Consider the following 13,055-nt stretch of genomic DNA (forward strand, 5'->3'; position numbering starts at 1 on the left):
CTCTACCACTTAAGGGAAAATCATTCTCCCAGGGAACTGATCTCTCTAGTCTGGAGAGCAGCTGTCATTTTGGGAGACCTCCAGGCCCCCACCTAGAGACTGTGTTGCAGTTTTTGTATTGAGATTTCGCCTTCCCTTCCCCGCCCCACATCAGACACCCTGTGAGGTAGGTGGGGCTGAGAGAGTGTGACTAGCCCAAGGTCACCCAGCTGGCTTCACGTGTAGGAGTGGGGAAACCAACCCGGTTCACCAGATTAGCCTTCGCTGCTCATGTGGAGGAGCTGGGAATCAAACCAGGTTCTCCAGACTACTGCTCCAAACCACCGCTCTTAACCACTACACCACACTGGCTCCCACTGTTATAAATGGTGTAAGAAATAATAAGAGCGGTGGTTTGGAATGTGATCTTGAGAACCGGGTTTGATTCCCCACTCTTCCACATGCGTGGCAGAGGCGAATCTGGCGAACTAGATTTTTTCCCCCACCCCTCCACATGAAGCCAGCTGGGTGACCTTGGGCTAGTCACAGCTCTCTCCGCCCCACCTACCTCACAGGGTGTCTGTTGTGGGGAGGGGAAGGTGATTGTAAGCCGGTTTGATTCTTCCTTAAGTGGTAGAGAAAGTCAGCATATAAAAACCAACTCCTCCTCCTCCTTCGAGCCAGGAGTGTGCACACCGGGGTCGCTCTCCCCTTCCTCCTTCCATCAGGACCATCAGCTGGTCAGCGGGCAGTCCGGTTGATTGGCGGGCAATTGCTCGCCACAGCCGGGCAGTTGGGCACCCTGTCGGTGTGCAATTGCTTGCTCCATGATACGATCAAATTGTTACTATTGCTTTTAGCAAAAGCCAGCGTCAAGTGTTGCCTGGCTCCATCCCTCCTCTCTTAGACTCCACGTTCGAGCTCCTTGACTCCACCCCACTGTTTTAGGTTCTGCGCTTCCAAAGACCTAGCAATTCTGGCCTCTTGAAAGCAGACTATTTTACTGGTTGGGCCAACCCTCGTCCTGCCTAGAAGATCGGTGTTTTGCAGGAGCAAATGTACAGGAGGGCGGAGAAACGTCTCCGTTTGCATAACAGGACGCGGAGGGGCCTACTCCTGATTTGCGGGCGGAAGACCCCAGGTTCAGTCCTTGGCATCTCCCCTGAAAAGGACCTTGGACAGCAAGCGTTTTTGAAAAACCTGCCGTTGGAAAGCTGCCACCGGTCAGAGCAAACGACACCAAGGTGGATGGACCGATGGTTTGGCTCTGTATAAAGCAGCTTCATATGACCTGCCCCTTCCCGAGCACAATAGCTGGGTTTGGGGTGGAAACAGGCTTGTGAAGATGCGTGAGATTAAACCAACAGAAAGGACAAATCCTCACAGCTGAGGGCAAGGCGCCAGAGGCTATCCGTGGCCCGAAAAGGATTGGGAACCCAGGCGTCCGAGATCTAAGGCCGTCACGCTTGTTCGGGGACTTGCTGCCTCTTTGGAGTCTGCCGGAAAATCACATCCTTTGGTGTGTTTTTCTGCAGCTTCCCCTACCTTGTGTCGTTCGCTCCTCCCTTTGCAATTTTGTTTTTTTAAAAAGAACAGCTAGCACCTCTGCTTCATTTGCAATTTAGATTGCAAACTGGCCCGTGCTGGCTGCTCCGATTAGCATGTATGATAAAAGAGATTTGTGTGTCTCTTGTTAGGAAGTTAACTCCCCCTTATTTGTTCCTACCAAGTTTGCTCATGGAATCCTCTTGGCAAGCTGTGATGGCTCTTTGTGGGGGGGTGTGTGTGTAGATGAAGTCATTGGTGTTACACCTGGGCCAGAGGCTTCCAGCCTTAAAGGTTCACACATGAGTAATTACACTTGGGGGGGGGGGTACATTTTTAATTGTCACAGCATCGCTCTTGCGAGCTGCAGAGAATGAATCTCTTCTCCCGGCGCACACAATGCACAGTGGCAAATTACCAGGCAGATGAATGATCTGGAGCTGAATTCGGAGGGCTGAGCTCCAGGCAAGGAAATTAGGGAGGGTGCCATTTCTCTAACAGGGATGGCAGCATCCAGTTGGTAAGAACCTACAACTTTTCTTTTGCATGAGAGCCAGCGTGGTATAGTGCTTAGGGTGTCAGGCTAGGATCTGGGTGACCCAGGTTCAAATCCCCTCTCTGCCACGGAAGCTGGCTGAGCAGCCTCGGGGCGGTCACACACTCCCAGCCTAATCTACCTCGCAGGGTTGTTGCGAGAGAAGAAGGGGCACACAGTGTAAGAAGCTGCGCTGAGTCCCCAATGGAATCCTCAACACCTGTTATTTGCGGGTATACTGCTGCTGAACAAGGAGGCTTCATTTAATCCATGGGTCATGGAGTTCCATTTGTCGGGCTGCAAGGCCCGGCGGGTGTTTTGGGGAAGGACAGGCTGTGTAAAGAGAGAAAGGGTGCCCCACCACCTGCCTTTCTTTGTTCACATTCTTTTTTTAAAAAAAATATATATTTTATTATTTTATAAGGAAGGGTACAGAAGGAAAGAGGGATAAGGGTAAAAATAAGAATATCCAACATACAAGTATAGGTCAGTCAGACTACATTACCCTGTTTTTCTGCATTATAATCAAATATTTGTTCTAATTATTGAATAGAGAAAGAATATTTGGGCTAATATATAATGTAAACATGATCACCTTATAAAATTATTCAAATATCTCCGCTATATCTCTGTCGTCGAAATTATTTCTCCATACTTATATCTCTACATTCATTCAGTGATTATCTAGACATAGAAAGCAGTCTGGATATAATTTAGATACCATTGCCATTAATTGGTCTCTACTTTCTTATTCTATTTTTGTTAATATTAAACCTCAACATATTTATAACCTTTGTTCACATTCTGAGTGAGTGGAGCTTCAGGGTCAAAAGGGTTCCTTTTGAGCCCAATCGAGTTCAGAATCTCACCCCTCCCCATAAAAGCTCTCCCTTTCCCCACCCTCTTCAGCCCACCCTACCATGGTCTGTGCACACCTTTTCGGTATGGATCCCCCCCTCCACAGGTAGGGTTGCCAGGTCCCTCTTCGCCACTGGTGAGAGGTTTTTGGGGCGGAGCCTGGGGAGGACAGGGTTTGGGGAGGGGAGGGACTTCAATGCCATAGGGTCCAATTGCCCAAGTGGCCATTTTCTCCAGGGGAACTGATTTCTATCTGCTGGAGATCAGTTGTAATAGCAGGAGATCTCCAGCTAGTACCTGGAGGTTGTAGAAAGAAAAATACCAAGCTCAAAGTTATTCAAACTGAAACTTGTATTCTAACAGTGCATAAGTGAAAACCGAAAATCAAAGGAAACTTACTAATATAAACGTCATGCAAGGAACAAAATTAACACAAGGTAGCTGTATATAAATGCTGTATACAAACACTTGGCTGCAGATGTGTTAATTTTGTTCCTTGCATGACGTTTATATTAGTAAGTTTCCTTTGATTTTTGGTTTTCACTTATGCATTGTTAGAATACAAGTTTCAATCTGAATAACTTTGAGCTTGGTATTATTCTTTCTACAGCTAGTCTAATTAATACCAGTGCATTTTGTGGTTTAGTACCTGGAGGTTGGCAACCCTAGGACGAATTTCAGTGCCATAGAGTCCAATTGCCAACGCAGCCACTTTCTCAAGAGGAACTGATCTCTGTCGGCTGGAGATCAGTTGTAACAGCGGGAGATCTCCAGCTAGTACCTGGAGGTTGGCAACCCTTTCCACAGGTAAAGCCATCACTCCAGCGTCCCCTCTTCCCGTGACGTGACTGCGTTCTCTTGTGGCTTCCTGACACATGCTTGCAGGGCGGTGTACCCTGTGCTGCCGCCTGTGGGTTTAAGGTGGGTTCCAAGCCAGGAAAAATTGAAGACCACCCCGTTGAGCGACTGTGGCTTAATCCCAGACGAAAAGACACCTGCTTGGCTGCAGATAGGAAGCAGAAACGCTTCATGCTCTGGTAGCAGTTGAGAATTTGAGCCAGCAGTGCCAGCCCTCTGGACTCATAGATTCCAGCAGGTGTTGCCTACATGCTTCCAAACATGTCCTTTCGACCGTAAAGGCTAGCATCCTGCCGGTTTTCTGTTTCTTTTTTTGTTTTAGAAATAAAAACGGCATCATAGTTGGCTGACAGAGTCTGACTTTTGTAGCTGATACCCCCAAAAAAGAACCCAAAGTGACACCCAATGAATAAAAGCTAAACATACTTTTGCGCTAAACGTTAGGAAGAGCCAGCGTGGTGTAGTGGTTAAGAGCGGTGGTTTGGAGCGGTGGAGTCTGATCTGGAGAACCGGGTTTGATTCCCTGTTTCTCCCCATGAGCGGAGGAGGCTAATCTGGTGAACTGGATTTGTTTCCCCACTCCTACATACGAAGCCAGCTGGATGACCTTGGGCTAGTCACATCTCTCTTAGAGCTCTCTTAGCCCCACCTACCTCACAGGGTGTCTGTTGTGGGGAGGGGAAGGGAAGGTGATTGTAAGCCGGTTTGGTTCTCCCTTAAGTGGTAGAGAAAGTCAGCATATAAAAACCAACTCTTCTTCTTCTTCTTCTTCTTCTTCTTCTTCTTCTTCTTGTGGTTCATCAGTGGAATAGGCTTCCTCGAGAGGTGGTGTGATGGAGTTTTGGAGATCTCTGGGGCAACTGGTTGGCCACTGTATGAAACTGGATGCTGGACTTGATGGGCACATGAACACATGAAGCTGCCTTATACTGAATCAGACCCTCGGTCCATCCAAGTCAGTATTGTCTACTCAGACCAGCAGCGGCTCTCCAGGGTGTCAGGTAGAGGTCTTTCACGTCACCTACTCGCCTGGTCCCTTTAACCGGAGATGCCGGGGATGGAACCTGAGACTTTCTGCATGCCAAGCAGATGCTCTACCACTGAGCCACGGGGAGGGGCTGTGGCTCAGTGGTAGAGCATCTGTTTGGCATGCAGAAGGTCCCAGGTTCCATCCCTGGCATCTCCAGTTAAAGGGACCAGGCAAGTAGGTGATGTGAAAGACCCCTGTTTGAGACCCTGGAGAGCCGCTGCCAGTCTGAATAGACCATACTGACTTGGATGGACCAAGGGTCTGATTCAGTATAAGGCAGCTTCATGTGTTCATGTGTGTTCGTGGGGCATTGAGTGCTCTCTTGTTATTGTCCATTGCTAAAGACTCTTTTTCACGGGCTGCATTTCCTCATGGGAGGGCAGGCGGCATTAGCCCAATCTCATCAGGTCTCAGACGTTTAGCAGGGTCGGCACTTGGAAGGGAGACCACCGAGGAAGACCCTGCCTAGGAAGGCCATGGCGAACCACCTCTTCTTCTGACTTGCCTTGAGAGCCCCTTGCTGGGGTCGCCGTGAGTCAGTTGCGACTTGACGGCACATTGTGCGTGCACACACTTTCCCTCATTAAGCCGGCAGCTGCCTCTCTCCCTTGCTTTTAACAAACCAGGAGGGTGTTTGTTTTCCAGGCTAAAGATACGTTTCGAAGACATAAATATCCTTCAGTACATTTTCAACAGTTCTAAATAGACCACAGTGACTGTGGGGTGCTTGAAATGGCAGACTGTGCACTATGTGGTGTGTTCGTGCTCGTGCGTGTGCGTCGACATGGATCAAGAGAAGAAATGGGTCCATCCCCGACTCCGAGGTTTAATTTCTACCGACCCTGCAGAGAAAGATGGAGTCTGAATGCAGAGAACCTGAGCGATTTGCGTTAACAAAATTTGGGCAAGGTGAAACTGTGAAAAGGCAAAAATCAGGGAGCTTATGGGGGAGGGGGATAGGAAACTAGGGGAAACCCCTGGTTGGTTGGGACAGCTGGTGCATGTTGGTTGCTTCGTTCAAGCACACCGGTCAATTGTGATGCTCTCTCAAAGCTCTTTTTATAAATGTGACCTTTAAAATGTCTATTCCTGGTCCCAATGCAAAAGGAGAAATTCCACCACCACCCCTACTCCCCTGCTCCTTCGTTCCTTCCATTAGCCAACCGCCGTTTGCATAGCTAACACGCAGCTGTGCTTTTGCATGCTTCCTTGAGGGGATTCTTCGAGGCAGGGGCGGTGCGAACGCAAAAGGTCGCGTTAAAGGGGTTCTTAAGAAATGCGAGGCAGGTATGCGCCGGCTTCGCAGTCACTTCCTGAATGACGGTTGAGCGTGAAACACTAAAAAAAAAAAAATGTGGGGCACTTCAGCCTGGTATGCACTGCTAATTACCAAGCATAAATGGCCACAGGGAAAGTGAAATGAACGCTGCTGAAATTCACTTCCCCCCGAAATCCTCGCAGCCTGCCTCATGTTCTGGCTTTTGCACGCACAGAAATTGGACAGCCTCCCAAATCCAGCTAGGCCTTTTATTTTTGTGGTTGGCTGGCAACCCTATTTTGCGAGGAAGGTGTTTGTGGTTCGTGCTGATTTTGATGGGCTTTAGCGAATGGCGCTTGCTTGGGGGCTTCTTTGGATGCTAATTGAGCTGTTCATTGATTATCAAAGGGTGTTCTAATGTGTTGGTTTATGTTTATCTCATCATTAACTGCCTTGGGTATATATAGAAGAGGCAGAATGTGTTTATTCCTGAACCGAGAGGGGAAAAAATAACGCCAAGGGAACAGTACGCCTCACAAGGGCAGGGGAGCGGGAAGACATTTTTTCAATGATTCTTTAATGTTTCTTTTGGATCTGACCAAGTGCTAGGTGCTGTACAGTACCCAGTCTTTACACAACCTGTATTTATAGTCAAGTAGGGGATGTGGTGGAAGAGTTGCTTGACCCCAGAGCTGAAGGGCTCCAGCAGAGAAGGGACTTTGTTATCATCTGGTACCTGAGATCCTTTATCTGGAGATGCTGGGAATTGAACCAGGGTGCTCCTGGTTGCATCTTACAACCATATGTTCCATCCGTCTTATCATAGAATCATAGAGTTGGAAGGGACCACCAGGGTCATCTAGTCCACAATGCAGGGAATTCACAATTACCTCCCCCCCCATCCCCAATGATCCCCATGCCCAGAAGATGGCCAAGATGTCCTCCCTCTCATAATCTGCCCAAGGTCACAGAATAAGCATTGCTGACAGATGGCCATCTAGCCTCTGCTTAAAAACCTCTGGGGAAGGAGAGCTCACCACCTCCCGAGGAAGCCTGTTCCACTGAGGAACTGCTCTTACTGTTAACATAGTTGGAAGGACCCAACCAGGGTCATCTAGTCCAACCCCCTGCACAATGCAGGGAATTCACCACTACCTCCCCCCCACACACCCCCAGTGACCCAAGCTGAACACCATAGCCCATCATGCAGAGGGGGGGAGTTGCATACAGGTTTTTCAGAGCCCAATCCATCTGTTTGTGTGGGTTTACACAATCTTTCAAAGGATTAGAAACTTCGCTGGTAAAAGAAGAGGTTCTTTCTCATTCCAAGTGTCCTTCTCTCTGAATCTGCAGTGTGCCGAGGGATGCTTTGTGGGTTCGGCGCCGTGTGTGAAAGAAGCCCCACAGACTCCTCCCAAGGAGTTTGCGTGTGCAAGAAATCCACGTGCCCTTCGGTGGTGGCCCCTGTCTGCGGCTCGGATTATTCGACCTACAGTAATGAGTGTGAACTAGAGAAAGCTCAGTGCAACCAACAGAGGAGGATCAAGGTCATCAGCAAAGGAGCATGCGGTGAGTGACACGGGGTTCCTGGTCTGCCCTATCACGGCCCATAGATAGTCCACCTTCCCTGCATAAAAGGTAAACGTCCCCTGTGCAAGCACCGGGTCATTCCTGACCCATGGGGTGACGTCACATCCCGACGTTTCCTAGGAAGACTTTGTTTACCGGGTGGTTTGCCAGTGCCTTCCCCAGTCGTCTACACTTTACCCCCGCAAGCTGGGTCCTCATTTTACCGATCGGAAGGATGGAAGGCTGAGTCGACCTGAAACCAACTTCTGTTGGGATCGAACTCAGGTCGTGAGCAGAGCTTGGGCTGCAGTACTGCAGCTTACCACTCTGTACCCTCCTCAGGCTCCAACCCCAAAACCTCCAGGTAATTCCTAACCCTAGCTGGCAACCCAAGAAGATAAGAAAGGGCTACTATCTGGGGAGGAAACACAAAGTGGGTATGAGCTGAGAAGCTGCATTTTAAGGCAAGAGTTAGAATTATAGAATCATAGAGTTGGAAGGGACCACCAGGGTCATCTAGTCCAACCCCTGCACAATGCAGGAAATTCACAACTGCCTGCCCCCCACACCCCCAGTGATCCCTACTCCGTGCCCAGAAGATGGCCAAGATGCCCTCCCTCTCATCATCTGCTTAAGGTCACAGAATCAGCATTGCTGACAGATGGCCATCTAGCCTCTTCTTAAAAACCTCCAGGGAAGGCGAGCTCACCACCTCCCAAGGAAGCCTGTTCCACCGAGGAACCACTCTAACTGTTAAAAATTCTTCCTAATGTCTACGCGGAAACTCTCTTGTTTTAATTTCAACCCGTTGGTTCTGGTCCGGCCTTCTGGCAGGGAGAAGGAAAAGTCAGATGCTGCGAAACCCCCTTCCCTCGGACTGCCAGTCTGCTCTACCACGTAACTGTGATCCCCGCAATGATCACCCCACCCCCTTCTGGTTACCAAACAGGCCCCTCTGATGGTGCGCGCAGCCTTTGCACCACAGAGCCTCGCACGGACACCCCCCCCCCATGCACACAAGCGTGGCTTTCACCCTGGAGCAGCTTATTTTGCAGAGGGGGCCGGCGGGCGAAGCTAATGAAACCTCCTCCGTAGCGCAGCACGCATCCCTGCGAGCGAGGAGCTGTGCAAATGAAACCCCCTAGTCCACTTGTCTGCGAGTAAATTAACTTGACCTTTTTTTTCCCCCTGTCTCTCTCTCTCTCCTGATGAGAAGCTCCTGCTCACGATAAATCTGCGCTTCTCCATTCCTGCTAGGGACTCTTGTCGGAAGCCAGGGAGGGGAAGCAGGAGCCGGGCACGCCGAGTGATTTGTTTAAAATAATATAGGGGATTGGGGGGGAGGAGGGAACAAGTGACAAATGAAACCGAGGAAGGGAAAAATAAATAAATTAATGGGCGCCAGGTCCTATAAATAACGCATTGGCCTCGTCCTGATCAAACGGAGAATTGCTTCTTGATGGCATTCTCTAATTACCTTTTGCTCACGGTACATTAAAAACTTCCTGTTGCCGATCCGATGAGGATCTCGGGGGCCGAGTCACAGTTTACTTTTTTGAACTCTGCCGCAGCGTGCGCCTGGATCTACACAGCGCGTCTCGGAGAACGATGCCGTCAGTTCTGAACACTGAATGGCCCGGTTTTGTTCACACCGCACACAAGCTCGAGGGTGGGGATCCAGAGGTCAGGAGTGTGCTGGAGAACCAAGACTTGCTACGTTTTTATTCCTGCGTCAGCCCTGCGAGATAAGTTTGCCTGGGAGAAAGTGGCTGGCGAGTTTCATGGTGGAGAGGGCATTTAAACCCCGAGAGAGCCAGTGTGGTGTAGTGGTTAAGAGCGGTGGTTTGGAGCGGTGGACTCTGATCTGGAGGACCGGGTTTGATTCCCCGTTCCTCCACCTGAGCGGCGGAGGCTAATCTGGTGTACTGGATTTGTTTCCCCACTTCTACACATGAAGCCAGCTGGGTGACCTTGGGCTAGGTCTCTTAGAGCTCTCTCAGCCTCACCTACCTCACAGGGTGCCTGTTGCGGGGCAGGGAAAGGAAAGTGATTGTAAGCCGGTTTGATTCTTCCTTTAGTGGGAAAGTCGACATATAAAAACCAACTCTTCTTTTTCTTCCTCTTCCTCTTCCTCTTCTGCCTCCTCCTCTTCTTCTTCTTCTTCCTCTTCCTCTTTCTCTTCCTCTTCTTCTTCTTCTTCTTCTTCCTCTTCCTCTTCCTCTTCTTCTTCTTCTTCTTCTTCTTCTTCTTCCTCTTCCTCTTCTTCTTCTCCAGTCCTAGTCCAATCAGAACACCTAAGATCTGCTCTGTTTGCTCTGTGCATTGTTAGCGTTTTTATGCTTTGTTGTTGCTTGTAGATTGTGGTAAACCAAATCAATCAAACCCCGTTCAGGGGAAAATGCTTTGCAATACATCACGGCCGTGCAACAGAACTCTCAAAATCCAGCCCAGTGTATCAAAATCACATATAAACTGTCAGACCAACTCAATCACTCGCCTCGGCAAGCTATCTGTTCATTACTCAGGATCCGGGAACGACTCTCGGCCACTGTGGACGGTGGCGGCGTGAAAAGTCAAACGCTTGTCAGAATCGTTCAGCCAACGGACAAGTTTCAACATTACAGGCCGGCCAGCCAAACAGGGATAATTCTCGTTGATTATATTAGTAAGGAGATGCCTGCCGCATGGTGTGAACGAGCAGCCGTTGAGCAGGGGCGTTTTGCCGTTGTTTCGCGGTGCCGTGGGTCAGCCAACCACGTGCTTCCTACTGCCCTCGCGCTTGGGCCTTATTCCTCTCTCCTCTCCTTCCCTCCAGGTTCGAAGGACCCCTGTGCCGAGGTGGCGTGCAGTTTTGGCAGCACCTGTGCCCGCTCCACGGATGGGCAGTCGGCCAAGTGCATCTGCCCGACCTCGTGCAGCGGTGTGCCCGAGAACACCGTGTGCGGCAGCGACGGCAAGGACTACCGCAGCGAATGCCACCTCAACAGGCATGCCTGTGACAAGCAAGAGAACGTCTTCAAGAAGTTCGAGGGGCCTTGTGGTAAGTGGGTGGGGGCAGCTGGCTGCCATTTTGTTTTGTCTTGGGAAAAGTGGGGCTGCTCTATGATGTTACACACGCTATAGGCTTGCCGGTGCTTGGTTGGGGCAGGAGATTCCTTGCCCTCAGGTTCCTTTGCCTGCTGCCACTCCAAGTGGTGGCAGGAGGAAAAAAAACCACAGCATTGTATGCCCTGTTACATCACCTCCTGTGAAAACACAGAAATGGCATAGGGCAGCTCTGGGAACTCCTAGAAGCTCTGTGGTTTTACCATAAAGTTTCTGTCGATTCCTAGAGCTACCCTATATCACTTACGTGTTTTCATGGGAAGTGACGTAATCTTCCTAGCCCCCAGCCTGAGGGCTGGCTCTCTAACGAAGTGAGGGGAGGCAGTGGCGTGGGGCGCCACCCCTCCTGTGCCTCTCTCTCGGGCCGCCTCCTTTTGTAACAGCTAATGTGGGAGTCTGGGGAGTCCTACTGAACACGGACGGCTTGCCATGCTATGTTCAAAGACGTCTGTGTAATAGGGAGGGATGGTGCATTCTCTGCTCCAACTCATGAGCGGCGGGGGAGCATTGCAGGGGCCGGAGCCAGGCAGGGGCTGCGAGGGAGGCTGCTGTTCCCCCAAACCTATTGCCTGTGGCCCTATAGAGCAGCCTCTGGAAAGGTCTCACCATACGTAGAAGGCTGCCTCTACATGCTACGACCGGACCCCACTTTCCCACTACGAGTCAAACTAGGACTGCCAGGTACCTCTTCGCCACCGGCGGGAGGTTTTGGGAGAGCCTGAAGGGGGCGAAGTTTGGGGAGGGGCTTCAATGCCATAGAGTCCAAAGGCCAAAGCGGCCATTTTCTCCAGGTGAACTGATCTCTATCGGCTGGGGATCAGTTGTAATAGGAAGAGATTTCCAGCCAGCACCTGGAGGTTGGCAACCCTAGGTCAAACTGGTATCTTCAGGAACATACAGAAGGCCTGAAAATGCACAGCCCTGGAGGCTCAGGTGATGATCAGGGCTGCCTGCCGCACATTTGCAGATGGTTTTCAGGACATGTTAAACGACCTCCAGGCCGTGCTCAGAAGTCACAGTCGACCCCTGGCTGGAACGTGAGGCCTTCTGCTTCAATTTATGGCGCATCCCTTAGTTGCTCAGTTACCTTTCCTGTCCTTTACCACAGCCCCATACGTAGTTGTTTCTTCTCTCTGCTGCAGCTTTATTCATTTTTTTTGCCTGAAAGATCTTAGAGTTTTACCCTCAGGAAATCTAAAAACACGCCCCCCCCCCCCCCCCGGTTATCGTTTTACCACACTTGAGAAAATGAAAGCTAGGGCCGAAAAATAAAAGGGGAAAAAAATCACGGCAAACGAAGAACGCAATCCCTGATGTGTGTCTTGCCTGGGGCTGGCACTGTCAGCTATGGGGCAGGGGCAGGCATTTGTTGGAGGCCCACCGGCTATCCTCCCTGTTAGGGTACTTCGATTTTACACCTCGGCAGCAGGAATCCTTGCCGTAATCGGCTTAGCACTCATGATCCTGCTGTAACCCTTACAACACCCTTGTAGGGCAGGTCAGTATTATTATTCTGACATTTTTGAGATGAAGAGGTGGAGGCCGAGGCTTACAAGACTCACCAAAGGTTGGGGTAGACATGAGACTTAAGAAGAAGAAGAAGAGTTGGTTTTTATATGCCAACTTTCTCTACCACTTAAGGGAGACTCAAGCCGGCTTACAATCACCTTCCCTTCCCCTCCCCACCTCAGACACCCTGTGAGGTAGGTGGGGCTGAGAGAACTGTGACTACCCCAAGGTCACCCAGCTAGCTTCATGTGCAGGAGTGGGGAAACCAACCCGGTTCACCAGATTAGCCTCCACCGCTCATGTGGAGGAGTGGGGAATCAAACCTGGTTTTCCAGATCAGAGTCCACCGCTCCAAACCATGCTCTTAACCACTACACCACGCTGGCTCTCACCGGGTACCGTCTGGACCACGGCACACTTTCTTAGCCATGATGTCATGCCAATGCCCATCTTCCCGGCGTATGGATGGAGCTTTCAGAAACTAATAAAAAGTGCTAATTCTCTCGTAATCTCAGGCCTTTCAAGTCTGTGCACAACTGGGGAAGAATACTGTGCTAGAGCCTCAAAAACACAGTAATCTGTTTTGTAGGGCCACAATAGTCTCTTGCCCACAGAAGCCTGGTTTGCCTCTGTTTTATGGGTGTCAAGGAGTCATTCCCCGCCCCGCTTTCTGACACATGCCATTCCTCTAGTCACCATGGAGATTCGTTGATCTTTTGCCCCTTGTTTCCCCCCCCCCTACTTTTTGGGATTGGTCAAATGAGAAAGTAGGTATTTCATGATAAACAGGGCCACGAGGGTGCCCGTTT

At 50.2% G+C, this 13,055-nt stretch overlaps 1 protein-coding gene across 1 annotated transcript in view; it reads left to right on the plus strand.

The window, feature by feature from the left end:
- Nucleotides 1-13,055, plus strand: part of AGRN (agrin) — a 275,573-nt gene that overhangs the window by 176,261 nt on the left and 86,257 nt on the right. Inside the window, exons 4-5 of the mRNA XM_056865508.1 lie at nt 7,417-7,632; nt 10,448-10,672. Of these exons, the coding sequence (XP_056721486.1) occupies nt 7,417-7,632; nt 10,448-10,672 (441 nt within the window). The remainder of the gene's footprint in view (nt 1-7,416; nt 7,633-10,447; nt 10,673-13,055) is intronic.

The sequence above is a fragment of the Euleptes europaea genome, chromosome 19 (assembly GCF_029931775.1).
Source record: "Euleptes europaea isolate rEulEur1 chromosome 19, rEulEur1.hap1, whole genome shotgun sequence".
NCBI classification, from domain to species: domain Eukaryota; kingdom Metazoa; phylum Chordata; class Lepidosauria; order Squamata; family Sphaerodactylidae; genus Euleptes; species Euleptes europaea.